General features: G+C 41.6%; 1 protein-coding gene across 1 annotated transcript in view; it reads left to right on the plus strand.

Annotated features, from left to right (window-relative positions):
- Positions 1-20,347, plus strand: part of CD109 (CD109 molecule) — a 152,288-nt gene that overhangs the window by 24,332 nt on the left and 107,609 nt on the right. Inside the window, exons 4-5 of the mRNA XM_027768228.1 lie at positions 6,458-6,688; positions 12,575-12,700. Coding sequence (XP_027624029.1) covers positions 6,458-6,688; positions 12,575-12,700 — 357 coding nt within the window. The remainder of the gene's footprint in view (positions 1-6,457; positions 6,689-12,574; positions 12,701-20,347) is intronic.

Consider the following 20,347-nt stretch of genomic DNA (forward strand, 5'->3'; position numbering starts at 1 on the left):
ATGTAAATCTTTTTTTTTTTGATATTCAAAAACATCTTATTAAAACACTATTTTCTTGATTACCGAGTTTTTTGGTACCCCCTCTTATATTTTGCCCCTGAGACAAGGGCCTCACTCACTATATCCTAATCCTGGTCCCAGAAAGGGGGATAAAATGCCATCTCTATATCATAGGGATACCCTGGAGTGAAATGAGATGTGAAAATGTTGTAAAATCTACTATAGAAATGGAAAGGGGATAATTATCTTGTTGAGAAGCTCATAAACCCTGATTATTAAATGTTCTCCATGGCTTTGGTTTGGAAGTTTGTATTTTTATTATCCTGCTTTGTTTTGGAGCTTTCCATGTGAAATGTACAACAGAGAAGACCTCAAGCATCCAACAAGAGGGGCAATTTGATACCCTTTTTTTGAGGCTACATGCCTGACAGACGACATTGACCCAGATAGATGACGTGCTTAGCATTTCCTCATGGGCCAGGGTCACTTACTACTCCTTGAAGGTCACTTGTTAAAGCACATTTGGAAATCACATTCATTTTGGGGGGGGGGAAGGATTCCTAGAGAATATTGTATTCTCCAACAATACTTTATAAAAACTACTTAATATGTTGTATCTATTATGTTTCTTATAGATTGTTTATACTATTACTCAGCTCTATATAGTTGCTAACAGTAGAAAGTAGAGTAAAACAGGCATAAGCAGGTAAAAGTGGAGAAAGGACCCACAATCTTTGTGACAGTAGAACATTAAATTATATTAATATAACCTAAAACATTAGATGGTGGCCCAGTGCTTATGTAATAAGCACTGTAATAAAATGGTATCCCAGCGCCAAGATGAACATGAATCCTGTGTTGTATAATCTCCTTACAGTGAAGGGAGTGTGGAGTTTCAGTTTGGAAGTCACAGTTTAAAGCACAGTAACTGGTTTCCTCCATAGAGTCTGGTTTTGCACACTGGAGGTGTAGAAAGTCTGAAAAGAGAAGGTCAGGCAGAGGTGCAAATGTCTTCCAATAACACCAGTATGCATTGTACTTGTCTGAGCTGTCATAAGCTAGAAATTTGGCTACATAATTCTTTTAAGCATATGAAATACTAGGAGGTCTTCAAAATTTTCATGAAAAATGTGTATTTTGAAAAAGCTATGCATGGATTTCAATTTTTTTGGACCCAAATAAAGCCATTCTTTAATCCCATTTTTCCATGAACTTTTGAAGTCACCTCATACTTACTCCAACATCCTATATTTGTCCTTTTTTTTGAGAGAGAGATTTTTGCTAGAGGGCGCATGCACTCACCAGACAGAGAGAGACAGAGAGACAGAAAGCGAGAAATCACCCCTTCACGGGGAACGGTCACTCCACAAGCCCTTCTCCTCCATTCTCCTCTCTGGATCTTGGGCATGCACGCACGCACACACGTCTGGCATGAGGTTTAAGCCACCAGGTCTGGGACTCAAACCACAGTTGACTATGTGAGTCCAGCAACATAACTGTTATGCCACCTGCTGGTCCCATAACATCCTATATTTGTCTTTAATATACCATTTCTATTGTACGCAGATGTAACAACTATTTATTGAAAGCTTTACTAGAGACTATATTAGGGGTATATCCCTTTTTAGCAAGAATCTTTAAAAGACTTAGTCTTAAAATGGGCAGATTAGCTAGTGCTTGGGAAAAAGAGAATGTTCTTCATTTTTATGAGTTTTCAATTAAAGTAGAATCAACTTTTAAAGTGCACTCACAATTATGATGTTTATAAATAATTTGTGAAAATTCTCTAAAATATGAATGTTTTATTTTAAAATATGAATATTTTATTCTAAAATATGAATATTTTAAGATGGCATTAAAACAAATGTATTGGAACAGCAGGTGGTATGGTGGTTGGGATGTTGGACCCCCACATTGCCAACTGTGGTTTGAATTCCAGACCTGGTGGCTTGCTTTCTCACTTTCTCCCTCATTCACTCTCTTTCTCTATGGTGAGCACATGTGCCCTATAGCAATTTAAAATAAATAAATAGATAGATAAATATAAAAATGTGTTTTAAAATATCTAACTTACTCATTGTTTCTACTTTGATACATTGAAGTAGCACTAAATAAAAATAAATAAGAACACAATTTATGCTTAATAAAAAGCTCTTGTTTTGGTAAAAGTACAGTAGAAAAATTTCTTTTGTTTTCTTTGTAAGCAAATTCAACTTAAAATGAGAGAATGGTATTTAATTAGAAATAAGTTTAAAGTTTAACTACTGACCTAGTTTTAATATAAATTATTATTTTAAATTTCTCAATTTTATTTAAAAAAATTTGTCTCCATCTTTAGTAACTAGTGTTATTTATGAAGTAAAGAGGATAAATACAATTGTGTTGTAAAAAAAAACCTAAAGCAATGAATTTTTCAGAGAAAGTGAATGGCTTTAAACAGATCAGATTAGAATTAACCCTGGGACCAGAGGGTAGTGAGTGTTTAAGGTGCTGGATTCCCACATGGCCGAACATGGTTTGAGTCCTGGACCTGGGGAATTGAAAATCATGCCAGATACATGTTTGTGCATGGCCAAATCTTAGGAGGAGGAGGGATTATGGTGGCCATCCTTCCTGGGGGGTGGGGAGGAGAGGTGTGATTTCTCATTTTTCCTCTCACTGTCTCTCTCCAGTGAGTGCACATACCTCCTGGCAAAAATCTTTTTTAAAAAAGCATTAAGTACTCCTTATTTACTGTCCACCAAGAATCTTTTTGTTTCTCTCTCTCTTTCCCCCTCTCTCTTTTTTTAGTGTTAGAGAGTGAATGCATGAGAGAGAGAAGCAGCCTTGGCAAGCTGTCATCATGCTGTGATGCCCTTCACCCAGCCCTGCAGTTCCTGAGATCATGGGTACCCACATGTGCACCTGGAATGTTTTCATGTGGACCTAGGGTTGGAAACTCACAGTTGGCCATATGGCTTCCAGCCTTACAAGGGTTGTTCCACAGCAGCGGGACTGAAAAAGAGTTTTTTGGAGCATGCCTTTTTTTAGATATCTATCATCTACCTAGAGTTTACATTTATGTACAAGGGACCTTCAGAAGGTTTGTGAGAAATGGAATTAAAGTATAGGTTTATTTTACTGCAAAAACTTAAAAAATCCATGCATAGTGATTTTTATAATATGCATTTCCCACGACCTTTTTGAAAACCCCTTTTATACACAAAATAGACTTAGTATAATTGAGGATGAACACGTCTAGCTCAAAGGCTGGTTGATACATGTATTTACTTATTTATTTATTTATTTTTGAGAGGTTTTGCTATAGAACACATGTGCTTGCCAGAGAGACAGGGAGACAGAAAGTGAGAAATCACCCCCAGGCGGGATGGCCACGCTGCAATGCATTCTTGACTACATGGGAGTCCAGCAATGTAACAATTATGCCATTTGCTGGTCCCACACACATGTATTTTTTTAATGCCAGAGGACATATGTGCATGCATCAGAAAGAGAGAAAGAAAGAGAGAGAGAGAAAGAGAGAGAGAGAGAGAGAGAGAGAGAGAGAGAGAGAAAGCACCCTCTACCCACATGAACCCCCATAAATGGGGTCTGGTTCGTCATGATCCTTGTTTTCCTTCAGTTCCCTCTGAGCTATCCATGAATAAAACTTATTTGCAAAAATGAGTGAGAATGGGGACCAGCAGATGGCATAATGGTTATGTCGTTTTATGTAGTCAACCATAGTTAGAGTCCTGGACCTGGCGGCTTGAAACACACCAGGCACATGTGCATGCGTGCCCAAAATTCTGAGAGGAGAATGGAGGAGAAGGGATTGCAATGTAGCCATCCCCTCTGGGGCTGATTTCTCACTTTCTGTGTCTCTGTCTCTCTGTTGAGTGCATGTGCCCTATAACAAAAATCTCTGGGAAAAAAAAAATAAGAGTCAGAATATCATTCCAATGCCTGAGTTTTAGTGTGAAAATCAATTGAAAGACAAGTGTGCTAGTTATCTGTTGCTGACTAACCCCAAAACTTTATCTTAAAACAACAATAAACTTTTAATTACTCTCAGTTTCTAAGAGTATAGAATTCAGGAGAAATGTAGTTGGGCCTGCTGGTTAGGGGTTCCATTGGGTGGCAGTCCAGGTGTCAGTTAGGGTCTGTCATCTGAAGGCTTCACTAGGACTGGGAGAGCCTCCCTGACATGCTTGGTTCCCTTGGCTGGAAAGTTGTTGTTGGTGGTTAGTGGGAGACCCTAGCTGGGAAGCCTCCATGTGGACCTCTCTACAAAGTCTCTAGGGTCCTCCTCACATCACAGCTGGCTTCCAAGACAGAAAGAGAACTAGGCAGAAGCTGTTCTTTTTATGACATAGTCTCAGAAGTGAGCCACTAATTCTGGAGAATTATGCTCTACCTTTTTCTTTAAATTTTCCCCCTTTATTTATGATGGAGTATGTGTACACATCTGAGAATGAGAGAGAGAGAGAAAAGCACCCTTCACAGGCCCCACTCTCACCATGACCCCTTCCTCTAGTCATCCAGCCCTTGGACTTAAGGCTCTGGTGCACGTGCTCAGCATGTTTCAGGCTGACCAGGCCAGGGATTTGAACTGCTGGTCACAATGCGGGATCTACCTTCTCCTGAGCAGCACATTGCTGCTGTGCCACGGAGCCAGCCCTAAGGTTAGAGAATATTTGGACATTTAACAAATCACTTACTTATTTATTTTATTTATTTTTTACTTTTAATCACCATGCATCTTTACAGTGTACGAAACATGTGGGAGTCTAGCGACGTAACCACTACATCATCAGCTATTCCCACACATCAGGGTCTTTATTAGAGTACTGTACTACATGTTGGGTTTGAATTCTTTCCTTCCTCACAAATACAGTGCCTATCAGTCAAGACACAGACATTATCCTATACATTATCATCAGCAAATCACTTTTCATTTTTGTGTCAATTAAATGTATTTTCCCTGCTCCTCCCCCTCCACCTATTATCTACTCCCTATCACCCACTAGCTCTGCATTCACAGGTGCACTGCCTATTATCTCTATTCACAGGTATATTCCCTACTATTACCCTTCCAGTTTTCCAGTTTCTGTTGTAGAGCACAGACATTGGGTACATATAAAATCTATCTTTCATATTCTGGCTTGCTTCACTTAGGATTAAGTCTTCCGTATTCATTGGACTTGTTTTAAACTCACCACAGCAAGGTTTTTTTTTTTTTTTTTTTTTTTTTTTTTGAGAGATTTTCACTGTAGGGCGCGTGCGCTCGCCAGACAGACAGAGAGAGACATAGAGACAGAAAGCGAGAAATCACCCCCCAGGGGGGATGGTCATGCCGCAATCCCTTCTCCTCCATTCTCCTCTCGGGATCTTGGGCACGCACGCCCACGCGCCCGGCGTGAGTTTTAAGCCACCGGGTCCGGGATGCGAACCGCGGTCGACTACGTGGGAGTCCAGCGACATAGCCATTACGCTAACTGCTGGTTCCCCCACAGCAAGGTTTTTTAAAAAAAATTTTTATAGAGAGGTTTTTGCCTTAGGGTGCTAGAGAGAGAGAGAGAGAGAGAGAGAGAGAGAGAGAGAGAGAGAGAGAGAAATTACCCTCCAGGCGAGAGCGTGCTCCTTTCTCCTCCATTCTTCTCCTGGCATCTTGGGCATTGCACACATGCATGGGTGTGATTTTCAAGGCACTAGGTCCAGCATTCAAATCGGTCGGCCATGTGGGAGTCTAGTGACGTAATCGGCTAGTCCCACACATCAAGGTTCTTCTTAGAGTACTGTACCTCATGTTGGGTTTGAATTTCAGCGAGTGACCTAGAGTCACTTTCTTAACTCCTCTAAATCTCACTTTCCTTGTTCGTAAAATAGTTTTAGTAAGAGCACCCACCTGAAGGATTGTGGTTAGTAAAATAATATGAATCAACTGCTTAGTATAGTTTCTGGTCTGGTATGGCCAGAAGGTCGGATTGCTATTACTGTTCCTAGTAAAAACTGCAGCAGCATTGTCCTTACGAAAACCATGACCCACAATGAGCAAGATGCAGGATGATGATGCACTTCAGGAAAGAGCTTGAGAGGGTAGCAAGACAACTCTGTGCAAATGTGCTTTTCATCTGTCAGCCATCTCAAATAGGTGAGCATGGAAGAGGGTGTTGAAGAATGCAGGTGTTCTGACCCACGGGATGAATTTGTGTTTGGAGCAGGAAGTGGTGGCGACTGTGCTGCAGCTGCAAATCCTCCATTCCATGAACACCACGATGAAATTGGAGAACAAACTACAGGCTATTAAAAGAGGGGAAACAAATTGTTCAATTTCTTTACCTAGGAGGGACAACTTTTTCAACATTGCAATTACTTTGGATAATACTGTATACTGTGTACTTAACTGTTCTAACTTGTGATTAAAACATTTTCGAGGTGAAATAATGAGTCTTTGAAATGTCTCATTTCTCCCCAGCTCCCCATGAACAGTGCAGATGAAATGTATGAGTTACATGTGACAGGCCGTGCCCAGGATGAGATTTTATTCTCTAATAGTACGCGCTTATCATTCGAGACCAAGAGGATGTCTGTCTTCATACAAACAGACAAGGCTCTGTACAAGCCAAAGCAAGAAGTGAAGTTCCGTGTTGTTACACTCTTCTCAGATTTCAAGCCTTACAAAACCTCTTTAAACATCCTAATTAAGGTAAGGAGTTTATGCCGTCTTACTAAAGCTCTCTTGGACGCTCTGTTTGTGATACTGACACTGGGAGATCTTAGAATTAACCTGATAAGCTTTTCTCTCAACATGGGAATCCTCTTCTAGGAAGGGAGGTGGAAAAGCCCTGGGTTAAGAACTCAGGCTCCGGGACCAGCAGTTAGCACAATGGCTATGTTGCTGAACTCCCGTGTAGCTGACTGTGGTCCGAGTCTTGGGCCCAGTGGCTTACACTCACGCCGGGTGCATGTGCGTGCCCAAGATCCTGAGAGGAGAATGGAGAAGGGATTGCAGCGTGACCATCCCCCCTGGGGGGGTGATTTCTCGCTTTCTATCTCTCTGTCTCTCCCTGTCTTTCTGGTGAGCGCATGCGCCCTATAGCAAAACCTCTCCAAATAAAAGAACTCAGGCTCTGAAGTTGGCCTGCTTGAGTTCCAGTTCTGGCTTCTTCACTGATTTATTGGTTCATCAGATGTTTATTGTCCTTCACTGCTCGAGGGACCGAGGTGGGGCAGTGTACAGAACAGCTTGTATACCTTCTCACATTGATTTATTTTACTCAGTCGATAGTGAGAAGACAGACAAGTAAACACACAAATATATAAAGGTACAGGTGTGTGTGTGTGTGTGCGTGTGCAGGGGGGAAGTGTGTGTGTGTGTTTGCTATTTTCTATAATGCTGTCAGAGAAGACCTGTTTGAGAAGATACTTAAAAGCAATGAAAGAATGAGCACACCCAGAGGGAGCAAAGGCCCCTGAGTAGGAGGGAGTCAGTTTGGCTCAGTGGAGGAACAACAAGCTGCGGTATACTGGAGTCCAGGAGTGAGGGGATAAGTATTAGGACACGAGGTTGGATGCAAGTGTGTCAGTTGAGGGTTGAGGTGGTACAGGGTCTTGTCCATGATTTGGACTTTGGTTTTACATTGATGAAGAGAAGCATGATAATAATTTGACTTACCATTTTAAAATTCATTGTCAGCTCTAAGAACAGATGGTAGCTGTGTGATTTTTCTGAGCCTCCATTTTCTTATCTGTGAAATGTGTGTTAGTATTTCACAACATGTTTGTGAGAATTAAATGATTCAAACAAACCTTTTATAACCGTGTGTGGCATATAGTGCATGCTCACTAAACATTAGCCATTATTACTGTTATTATTATAGGAACCCCTCTGATAGGTAGTCATTTGGCCTTTGCTGCTGAAACACTCCAGTGATCTGGAGGCAGCATGGTTAGCAGACTGAGTGCTTTCCTGTGAGAATCCAGTTGAAGACAGTTGAGGTCCAGCTGGTTTGGATTTTCTACAATCAAGCTGAGAATACTAGACATTTGATTATTACACAGAAATAAGATGACTAATTCATTCCAGTTTGCTCGAGATGCTCCTGATTTTAAAACTGAAAGCCGGTTGTCCTGGGAACCCCCTAAGTGCTAGGTCATTGGTCGCTCTACATGTTCTAATGCATAACATAGGGTGGAAGGTAAATTTAGATTTTTTAGTTCAGTGTCTTCTTAGTTTCTTTGTTGTTATAAATTAAAACAACAACAGCAACAAAAATCAATCAGACAAACATGTATACATATAACTTTTATGTATCTGTGGCAGATACTGCCTTGTTTGGCCTGTTTTCTTGAATTGAGCTAGTATTATTTCAGAATTGACAGCTCCAAGAATGCCTGCCTTTGCTCTGTAATGCAAAGTCTATATAGCAGGTTGATGCAATAAATAGCATTTCTAAATTACCATGATGCTGAGCAGATTTGAACTGACTATTCATACTGTCCCTTGTCAGTTACTGCTCATATATTGAAAATGTACCAGATGCCCAAAACTGTGTATTATGTAGGTGATTTAACAGTAAATGCCTGCTATTTCTGGCTGTTTAGTCAGTCTTTCCTTGTACCTCAGGCAAATGGCGCTAATGCAGAACTAATCCTGCTGATTCTGGAGGGCAAGTCAATGCCTTTTTGTGGCTCTGCCTCTCTACTCTGCTCTAGTATCTGCCTTTGAAACTGTTCAGTTTTAGATTCTTCTGACTCTTTTGTCCAATTTGGAGTTACCTCGCCACATTCAGCTTTTCAGAAGGGCTCAGAGAGACCTACTTCTTATTAGCTCTGGTACCGAGGAATCCTGCTGGCCTGGCTGTGTAGCCCTTTTGGCCAGGGGAAAGGGATTTAGAGGGGAGACTAAAATTGCTCCTGGAACCCAAAGTGTTTTGCATCAGTGAATGGCAGGTGGCCATATGCCCCCCTCTCTGTATCTGGGCAGTGGACTCAGGTCTGGCTGCCTCTTTCCTGGTAACTTGCCGAGGTAGGGTCAGAGCATGGATGGGAATGCCCACACCATTGTATTGCTCCAGGCACAAATGGTCATTTGCCCAGGGTTCACTGGACTGTGATGTTTTTTACATCTTTTGCGAATAATTGGAATAATTGTTTTCTTGGCAAAACCTCCCAGAAAAAAGTGGGACATAGCATAGCTAGAGCCCCTACTGGCACAAAGCTGTGTTCCCTTGTGCAGCACCACCTGCAGGCTAATGTGAAGAAGTGCATCCAAGAGCTTTGAGGCCAATTTTTGGGGATCCATCTCGCCCAGCTGAGAATAGCTGCAGGATGTAGTTAAGAATACTGATCTCAGAGCATATCTAGGGGAAGTTTGGCGGTTTTTTTTTTTTTTTAGAAATCACTGGATATTATTCATTTTGCTCGTCCCAGTAACTTACCCCAGAAGGAAAGGGGCTCCATCGGCCTTTTAGCCATGGTAGATCATGTAGAAACACCATCTCCACCCTAATTCTGGACTCCACCAGCCAGTTTGGCCTAACTCTATGGAAATAAATGCCTCTGACAGTGAAGGCAGCTGGCCTGGCTGGTTTCCCGCATGACTTGTCTTCTCTGAGAAGTTGTTACTCCTGGTACAGGTGAACAACCTTCTGTGAAAACAGCTATTACTGACTTAGGGTATATCTGTGACTGTGCCCCAACACTCTGGCTTAGATCAGCAGTGGTAAACTCAGAACTGCAGCCCTGCAGCCCTGCAGGGGAGGGGTTTCTGCCATACCTGAGTTATTGGCCTTCTCTAGTGTACAGGCTGGACAGACATGTATCCCGTACACAATCCAGGACTCAGGAAATAGTCTTCACAGACACATCCTCCTGCCAAGGAATTCAGTGCTTGAGGCAGTCTGTCACAGGTAACAGGTACTGTGCTGAGGCACCTGATAGCCATCCAGAAGTGTTAAAGGGCATGGGGGGGGGTGCATTCCACGTCCCTGGCCTACAGCTGTTCTGACTATAAAAGGAGCATTGCTTACATTGTAGATGGCTGTCCCAGCAGGAGATGACCACATGTAAATGCTGGGCTCAGCAGAGCGGCCACCACACATGGCCTGCTCAAACCCTGATGTACTCGGCAAAGACTCCTGGTGTTTGTTTCTACGTTCTCTGTGTCTTTCATGTTATTGATAGTTAGGCCTAGGTCCAAGATGGGCTTGGAAATCAGAGAGATTATCTCAGTTCACTCCTAAGCCTCCCAATCCCTCACATACAAAGTTATCAAGACATCAGTTTGAACTTCCTTCTTTTAAAGGGCCATGACACTGTCTGGGAGAAACGTACACCTTCCCCACAACAGCATGTCCGCAGAGTGTGGACATTCCCTTCCTGCGCTTCAGGTTCCACCGAGTTATTGTTGCCATTATGCTTTTAATCTTTGTCAGTCTGACAGAAGAAAAATGGTATTCCGTTGTTTTCATTTGCACACCTGAATTGCTAGATGGCATATATTTATTTGCCATTGTGTTGCTCCCCTCATTCCAGAGCCTGTAAGATCTGTGGCAGAGCCTCATGCTGTGGCAGGCACAATGGGGCCGACTGCTCTTACAATGCCTGACCCAGGATCTGCCAAGGATACTGTGTTCCTGACTTGCTTCTGGTTTTTTATTTTAACAATTAGTTTCTGGCTTACTAGAATACTCCCTACTCGTGTCTCAGTGTTGTGGTTATCCCTAACTTTTATATCCCTACTGTGGGAGGGGTTTTTTTGACTTTTAAAAACTAGACAACTTATTGCTTCTACTCAAAGGATGGAGAATAAGATCAGGGGAGAATATCTGATCCTTGTTCACAGGAGTTCTCAGTCTAGTTGTAAATAAAAAAATATACATTTCTTGTAAAGTAAAAAATGTAAAAGAAACATTTTAATGCCTTCAGCATTATACAAGGAGTCTTCAGAAAGTTTGTGGAAAATGTATATCGTGAAGAAACTGTGGCCTTAAAAGTTTCTGTACCAGAATAAACTCATACTTTAATATCATTTTCCATGAACTTTTGAAGTCCCTCACAAGTACTGAAGAAAGATAAACTCCAGGTGTTCTAAGGTTTCCCCACAAGTGGTTACTTGCGCCTGTGGGAGGCATGTACAGAAGGCAGAAGCTGGCGCTTTTTCACCAGTGGACAAGGCAGGGAGTGCATTTCATGAGGCGATTTCAGAGGACTACATGCATGGGACTTGGGATGAACTGCAAGCAAATCTATGTGTTTGGAGGAAGAAGCAGCTAGAAATGTGGAGGAGGTCATATTATGAAGGGCCTTGTAAGCTATACAAAGCATCATAGACGTTCTAAAGGCAAGCAGAAGCCATCATTACATAGTAGTGCAGTGTAGTGGTCAGTGCACATTCACTGCTTGTAATAAGCTCCGAGCTATGCTAAGCGATTCTGCCACTGTGCCGCCTTCTCAGATTTGTATTTCAGGTGGGTCACACTGCTAGCAGCGGGGAAGATGTTCTCAGAGGGCAAGAATGGAGGGGAAAGATAAATTGCATCAGTTTGAAAGCAGGTCATAGTGGTTGGATGTGAGGAATGTAAGGAGGAGGCAAATTTGAGAGATTTTAATGAGACAGCATTGACGGAGCAGGGGCTATGAGAGAGTTACCTGGGGTGGCTGCTAGAATTGGCTCAGAAGGATATTGTCTTAAAGGATCATTGCTTGGGAGACTAGCAATGATCATGGAAGATTGAAGTGTTTTTCAGTTGTCCTCTTGGTCAAAGATGTTTCTGATATATTTTTGTTGAGTTGAAAGACAGACATGGGTTTGAGTGCTGAATTCTATCACATCTTGATGCTGTACTACTGGGCCATGCCACTTACTGTTGAATGTTTGCTAACCTTTCTAAGCATCAGTTCTCTTAACTGTAAAGTGGTAATCCTACCCCAAGGAGGATTATAATAATTAGAAATAAGGCAGAGTATTTGAAACATAGTGGGCTTTTAGTAAATGAGGCCATTATCTCTGTAGCAGAATTTCCCCCCAGATTTTGCTAAAGGGGTGTGCACTTGCGGAAAGAGACAAAGCAAGGGGAAGTGAGAAATCACCCTCGGGGGGGGGATGGCCATGCCACAATCCCTTCTCCTCCATTGTCCTGTTGGGATTTTGGGCATGCACACACATGCACCGGAATGATTTCCAGGCCGTGAGGTCTGGGACTTGAACTGTGGTCAGTCCAGTGCCTCAGCCACTACACTACCAGCTGCCTTTCCACAGTGGAGATTAATACTAGCACTATCACCACCTCTACAAGCTTAGTTTTGTGCATGTGGTGTTCGAGGTAGAAGGAAATACAGTGCCAGGAATGAGGAGCTAGAGCAGAGTGAAGATGATCTTGGGAGAAATAGAATAAAAGAAAAAACCCCAGGTTTTTCTTTATAGTAGTATGGAATTGACATCTTCCAAAAATTATCTTTGTGTCATATTTGGAGGAAGGTTCTCACTGTGCTTGGGAGTGCTGTGAAGCATCGCTGCTAACCGGAATGACAGCACATGTGCGTGTACGAACGGCCTTTATGTGGTTAACGTGTATGTTTTTCACTTTAGGACCCCAAGTCAAATTTGATCCAACAGTGGTTGTCACAACAAAATGATCTTGGAGTTGTTTCCCGGACTTTTCAATTATCTTCCCATCCAATTCTTGGTGACTGGTCCATTCAAGTTCAAGTGAATGTGAGTATACATACATTTTGGGGGAAATGTTAAAATCACTTAAATGGATTAGATGGGTAAAATATGTCCAAAGTTATTTATTCAATGGGTAGAAAAGAATTAATGTGAATATGATTTATTTTTAACTTACTATGTTTATCAGTTGGTTGACCTTCATTATAACATATCAGTTTTAATATTTTTTCTCTCTGATAGACTATTTGAAAATTTAAATTTTGGCATTTTTAGTATAAAGCTGATTAAATAGATAAACATCTTATTTGTTGCATATATTGACTATTTTAAAACTAAGTAATGAATACAGTTATTATTTGGCATGTTTTATGTTTTGGGATAATGATTGCTGAGGAGTGATTGTACTAACTTACCCTATTTATTTATTTATTTATTTATTTATTTATTTATTTATTGAGAGATTTCTTTTGCTATAGGGTGTGTGTGCTTGCCAGAGAGACAGAGAGAGACAGAAATTGAGAAATCACTGCCCACAGGAGATGGCCATACTGCAGTCAGTCCCTTCTTCATTCTCCTTTTGAGATTTTGGGCACACACGCACATACACCTGGCATGAGTTTCAAGCTGCCAGGTTTGGGACTCAAACTGCATTTGGCCACTTGGTAGTCGAGCACCTTAGCCACTAGACTACATGCTGGCCCCTTTATCTATGTTTTAAGAAGTAGTGACTTTAAACAGCTACAGCAACCTCTCATCCCTCTTTCTCTCCAGCTCCTCCCTCTACTCTCTTTATTTGCTGCCAACTCATGTAGCTCTGAGCTCTAACAGGGCAGGGGTGTTAGCATGCCTTCTGGCTCTCTGTGCCTCAGATTTCCTCCTGGGTATCACTATGAGACACTTGAAAATTGATTGAAAGTGTCCCATTGTGCTTTGGAATTTAAAAATATGTATAAATGAATGAATAAGAGCTTTAAAAATGTTTTCTTAGAACAGGGCTTCTCACTATTGACAGTTTGGAAAAAAATTCTTTGGGTGAGCCCCATCCTGTAGGATACTTGGCAGTGTCTTTGGCCTCTCCCTACTAGTTGCCAGCAGCAGCTTCTTCTTCCTCTAAATTGTGAACACTAACCATGTCTCAGACTTTGCCAAATGTGGTTCTGTCTTGCAGAGTGTCACATTCTCACTGCTCGACAGAGAACCTCTGTATTAGAAAGAATAATTGTTTATTGGCATAAGTCCAAAGACAAGATAAAAGTGCCCTGCTTTTACTTGCATTACCATAGTAGTTCTGAAAAACAGGTTTTATTAAACTCAACTTCTAGAAGTGGAAAATGAAGCTTGGGGAAGTTTCATGACTTGCCGAGATGTTTGCAGCTGGAAGGTGAAAGAAGCAAGATTTGACCTCAGGTCTCTGGCAGAGTCTAAGTACCCTACTTGACCCTGTTTCCCCATGACCTCACCATCATGGTAGAAGTACCTTGAGTCTGGGCCCAGAGTAGATGTAAGACATAATAAACCCTTACTCAGTTTTAAAGCATTCTCTCTCAGATCAGTTTAAAAGAAAAATGTTATTTGGTTAGAAATATGAAATTGCCATTTGTATATATCAAAAGTGCCAAATGCCAGTAATTTTATATGGTTTCAACCTGATAAATAACAGTCCTCTAGAAAAACATCTGTTATGGGGAAGAGGAGCCTCAGCAAATAAATGGAAATAGATGATTTTGTCTTATCTTAGAATCGTGATTCCATTTCTAGGCCCTCCAGAAAGGAGCACCCCAGAGGAAAAACTTAGCTTAGTTTTTGAAACAATAAGATATTTACCATTCTTAATTATTTCTTTAGAATTATGTTCTTGCATTTGCTTTGTTTAAAAGTAATGGTTCAGGGGGTGTTGCCCTGTAGTGCAGTGTTGAGTACGGTGCATTTTAGAACTGCACATGGTCAGCCATAGCTTGAATTCCATCAGGTGGCTGGAAGAGCATGCTGAGTACATGTGTCTGTGTGTGCCCAAGATCCTGATGGGAAGGAGGAATGGAGGAAAAGGATTATGGCGTGACCACACCTCACTGGGGGATGCTTTCTCTCTCTATTTGATGAGCACATGTGCCCTCTGGCAATAATAATAATAATAAAATGTAATGGGGTTTCACCACTTTAAGAAGAAAGTATCTTCTGACATATTCTGACACATGCTACAGCAAAGATGAACTTTGAGGATTTTTTTCTGAGTGACATTACGAGGTGACAAGAGGACAAATACACTGTGATGCCTCTTATCCAAGACAATTAGAATAGTCAAAATCATGGAGACAAAAAGTGGGATGATGGTTGCCAGCGCTGGGGAGGAGGAGGTAGTTGCTTAATGGTATAGAGGTATCTGTTTTGCAAGATTAAAAACGTTCTGGGAATTTTTTGCATAACCACGTGAATGTACTCAACACTACTGAACGCCACACTTAAAAAATGGTTAAGATGTGGGGGGCAGTATTTGGTGTGGTGGTTAAGGCTCTGGACTCCCACATGGTCAACTGCAGTTTGAGTCTCGGACTCGGTGGCTTGAAAACCATACCTGGCGCTTTTGTGTCTGAGTCCAAAATCCTGAGATGAGAATGGAGGAGAAAGGATTGCAGCATTACCACCCTCCAGGAGGTGAGTTCTGACTTTCCCTTCCTCTGTCTCTGTCTCTCTCTCCAGCAAGTACATGGACCCTATGGCAAAAAAAAAAAAAAAAGGAGGGGGGGAGGGTAAATTTTATGTTCTTGTATTTTAAAAAAGTTTTTACTTACTTCTTCCACGAATGAGGTAGGCACACACATATACAGACAGTAATCCACAGGGTCCTGACACCACAACTACCCCCTACCAGCTTCAGTTAGTCCTGGACCATGACCACATGTGTACCTGGTGTACTCAGAATTTTGCAGATGTGAATCTGGAACCTCTCTCTGTGGTTCTGTCTTGCAGACTGTCACATTTCACTACTCCATTACCTTCTACTCCCTCTTGTTCTATGTATGGATTTTTACTATAATTAAAAATAAAAACAAATCAAAAGAACTTTGTGAGTACACTGGGCATGTGTGTGTCCCAAATCCATGGCTAACTGAACAGGAGTGGATTGCAACATGAAGACCCTGCTGGGGTTGTCTATCTCTTTATCTCTTGCTCTTTTTTTTTTTTTTAGAATTATTTATTTAATTTTTTAAATTCATTTTAATTTTAATTTGACCAGAGAGAGAGAGAGACTCACACACACGCGGAGAGAGAGAGAGATAGAAAGAGGGAGGAAGAAAGTGAGAAAGCAAGCCACGAGGGCTAGGACTCAAACGGTGGTTGGTCATGTGGGAGTGTCTAGCGCCTTAACCACCATGCCACCTGCTGGTCCCTATTTCTTGCTCTTATTAGGGTAGCAGAAGCCCTACCGAATGTGAGATGGATATTGGAAGTAACATTAAAAAAAGGTTCATGCTTTTAGAGAATAATGTAATGTGTAACCATTAAAAACATATTAGTAGGTTTTGCATCTGAGATCTTCTTTTCTTTTCTTTTCTTTTCTTTTCTTTTCTTTTCTTTTCTTTCTTTCTTTCTTTCTTTCTTTCTTTCTTTCTTTCTTTCTTTCTTTCTTTCTTTCTTTCTGAGAGGTTTTTGATATAGGGCACGTACACTTGCCAGAAAGACAGAGAGAGACAGAGAGATAGGAAGTGAGAAATCACCCCCCAGGGGGGATGGCCACGCCGCAATCCCTTTTCCTCCATTCTCCTCTCGGGATCTTGAGCACGCACGCACACTTGTCCGGTGTGAGTTTTAAGCCACTGGGTCTGTGACGCGAACCGTGGTCGACTGCGTGGGAGTCCAGTGACATAGCCATTATGCTAACTGCTGGTCCCCTTATTTTCTTATTTTTATACATTTCTAATTTAGTGCAGTAATAACCACAACAGGAATCTAACATAGGGCACTATTTCACACTGAGGGAGGGGCTGATCATCAAGGGTCTCTCACAGTGTAAACACTGGGCTATCATACTGGTATCTTACTAGCTATTCTTCAACCTCTTTTTTTAAAAAAAATGTTTTTTTGCCTGGCATTGATAACCACTTTATTTATTTTATTATATTTATTTGTATTGTTTGCTAGAGGGAGTATACACTTGCCACAGAGTGACAAGCCCTTTACTTTCATCATCCTCTTGGGATTTTGGGCATGCTTACATACACTCCTGGTGTGTTTGCAAGCCACTGAGGCCAGTGGCCCCACTATTCGCTGGAGATCGATTTCTTGCTTTCTCTTTGTCTCTCTCTGGTGAACTCATGCACCTTATAGCAACAAAAGCAACAAAAAGATGAATGACAGAGGAGGGACAGAAAAATACAAGGCAATGCAACAGCAGAGGGATTGTGTGGGTGGCAGGCCGCCTTGGTGATAGACAGGGTTTACTGCAAGAGTGAGTGCCAGCTTTTGGGGCCAGCTGTTCTTCCTGTTTCTCCTGGTCTATCCATTCTCCTTTCATCTTCTGATCTTTAAGGTCTTCTCCAGTCTAGATTTAAATGAGAATGGTTGTACTGGTTCAGCTGAATAACCCTTATCTCAGAGCTCTGCAAGTGAGCCTCTTTGTGGGTGGCTGGCAGCCTGTAGATGGGCTGTCCTTGGGTCAGGATGCCTGTTGTCAGTGCATTCAGAACCCACCTCTGCACAGGGACCAGCAAGGGCAGTGAGAAAGTAATTTGTTCAGTGGATGGTGAACAGAAAAAGTACCAGAAAAGAGAGGAGTGTAGAATAGTGGAGAAAGATCTATGGAAGATGTGAGATTGGAATTTGAAAGATTGATAAGATTTCTGATGTTGTTGGTTTGTGGCCTTGACCTGTGACATTGCTTTGACAGGAAAGAGAAGATAATGCTCTTGAGAAATTTAGGTACTTAAAAAATTATAAGCATTCACAAGATCTGGCCCTTGCCTACTCCTTCAGCTTTGTTAAGTGCCACCTTTGTTCTCGAATTCTGTGCTTTAGGCATACTCTATCCTCCATCGTGTTTAACTATGCTTGCTGTCTCACCCTAGAGCCTGCCTCTATGCTGTTCTCTCTGCCTGAGATGCTGTTTTCCCGACCGACCGTTACTTCAGCTACTTGCTTTTACCCAGGGCACTCTGCTTCTCTAGGTTCCTTCATGTCGCTTTTAATGGATGTTCTCTAATAGCAGTCTTTTGAAAATCATGACCTTCCCGTTGAGTTCACCTCTCTATTCCTGCGGTCTAGCTCAGTGCTTTGCACTTAGGTAGAAGTGGGTGTTTACTAGATGCAGGTAAGAAAGCTGTAGAGTAGTCCTTTGTTTCGAGCTAAATATGATTTCCCTTTTTTCCACATTCTATAAAACAACTTTATCCTTCTGAAGAAAAGCATGTATAACAGGTGTTAATTTCTAGTGATAATATGGTAGCCTAAGAAAAAAAAGCCCCTTTATGGGGGGGAAAAAACAAAAAAAGTCCCTTACAGGCCACCAGGGGTCAGTATAATCAAAGAAATGTTGCCAGAGGCAACCTTGGACATAATTGAGTCTCTTAGTTTTTGTCTTTCCTAATCCCTCCCTTTCCAGGAGGGAATGACTCCTGCACAACATGGAAGGACTGTATATTGCTTATATTAAACTCCTTTTAGCACTAAATACTGACTATGGAAAATGTATTTATTATTTAAGTAGTTTATCATCATAAACTATGTTTTTATTTTTTGGAGGTAGTGACTGTTCTCTACATAAAACTCAGGGAGAGGAAAATACTTATTTTCAGGAGAGTATTTGGAATTCCCATTTCATCTCTAAAAAGAATATGGAATGAAGCTGGGTGCAATGGTACACACTTACAGCTCCGGCTACTCAGGAGGCTGATGCAGGAGGATCGTGAGCCACTATCTCTAAATATGTGTGTGTGTGTGTGTGTATATATATATACACACATATATGTGTATAAATATATCTAAATATGTGTGTGTATGTATATATACAGACATATATAAAATATATATACACACACATATATAAATATACATACACACATATATATATTTAAGTGTGTGTGTGTGTGTGTGTGTGTGTGTGTGTGTATATATATATAATGCCAGCAGAAGATGCTGGACTCCCACATGGCTGAACCTGGTTTGAGTCCTGGACCCTGTGACTTGAAACTCACACCATGCACATGTGCGTAGCTGCCCAAGATCCCAGGAGGAGAAGGGATTGCAGTGTGGCCATCCTCCCTGGGGAGTGATTTATCATTTTCCTTCTCACATCCACCTTTCCTCCCTCCCCACTCCTCCCAGTGCAGGTGCTCTAAAGCAAAAAACTCTAAATGGACAAGCAAACAAAAGTATGGAATAATATCAGTATTACCACTGTAGGTCAATCTATTAAAAATACAGGACAGGGCCAGCTGGTATGATGGTTAAGGTGCTTGATCCCACATAGCCATTAGCATGGTTCAAGTCCTGAACCCAGCAGCTTGAGAAACATACTAAGTGTGTGTGCGTGTGTGTGTGTGTGCATGTGTGTGTGTGCCTCAAATCTTGAAAGGAAATATGGAGAAGAAAGGATCGTGGTATGACCATCCCCTGTGGGGTGGTGCTTTCTCCCTGCCCCCACCTCTCTAGCAAGTTCACATGCCTTCCAGCAACTTAAAATAGAGAGAAATACAGAACTTAACCATAGCTTTGATTGTGGTGATCACACAGATAATCAGGAAATGGCATTCTTTAGTCATCCCTTCTCCTAGGTCAGGAAAAGGATCCTTTAGTTAAGAGACACTTGATGGCCTCTTGGCATCTTCCCAATTATGACATGTTTATTTGTAAAATGAGAATGAATGAATGAACTTCCTAGCTTTCATTCCAGAATTAGTAAATTCTGGATTAACTTCAATTGCATTTGACTTTCAAATATTGTCTTTTACTTCCAGGATTTAAAAAAATTTTTTGTTTGTTTTTATTCATGATAGAACACACATGTGTGATCATGAGCTTGGGACTGCAGGAGAGGAACACCTTGCATAGTGTCCAGTCACACCGTGATCCCCTTCTTCCAGTCCTCCAGACCACTGAGTCCTGGGCACTCACGTGTGCCTGGTGCGTTTCAGCCTGACTAGGTTGGGGTTTCAAATCTGGATTCCACTACGTGGGATCTGGCTTCTCTTGAGAGGGCATTATTATATCTGTGAAATCATACAGCATGTCTTTTTGTGACTGGTTTGTTTCACTTAGCACAATGTCCTCAAGATTTATCTATGTTGTAGCATATGTGAGAATTTCCTTCCTTTTTTGGGCTGAATATTGTCACATTGTATGACTATACCACACTTAGTTACACATGTTTTCATATGCATGATTATAAATTGTATTATAGGTGACCAGAAGACAATTTTAAATGTTCTTTGAAAGAAAGGCTGACATTGATGTCTGAGAACCAGGCTCTGAGGAACAGGAGGGGTCAGGACACAGCAGATCCCTGCAAGTCTTACTGTAGGCAGCCGTTAGCTCGGAGATCAAGGACTCTGGTGCTCAAGGTCCTCTGAGAGCTCCAAGGAAGAGCCCAAGTCACTAAGAGATTCCTGTTCATTCGATAACCATAGCCCCGTGCCCTCTTTCCTCAGGGTCAGATGGAAGTCTGCTCTCCCTTCCAGCTCAGGCAGCCGAGCCTACAGC

This window comes from Tupaia chinensis, unplaced genomic scaffold (genome assembly GCF_000334495.1).
Source record: "Tupaia chinensis unplaced genomic scaffold, TupChi_1.0 Scaffold145685_1, whole genome shotgun sequence".
NCBI classification, from domain to species: Eukaryota; Metazoa; Chordata; class Mammalia; order Scandentia; family Tupaiidae; genus Tupaia; species Tupaia belangeri.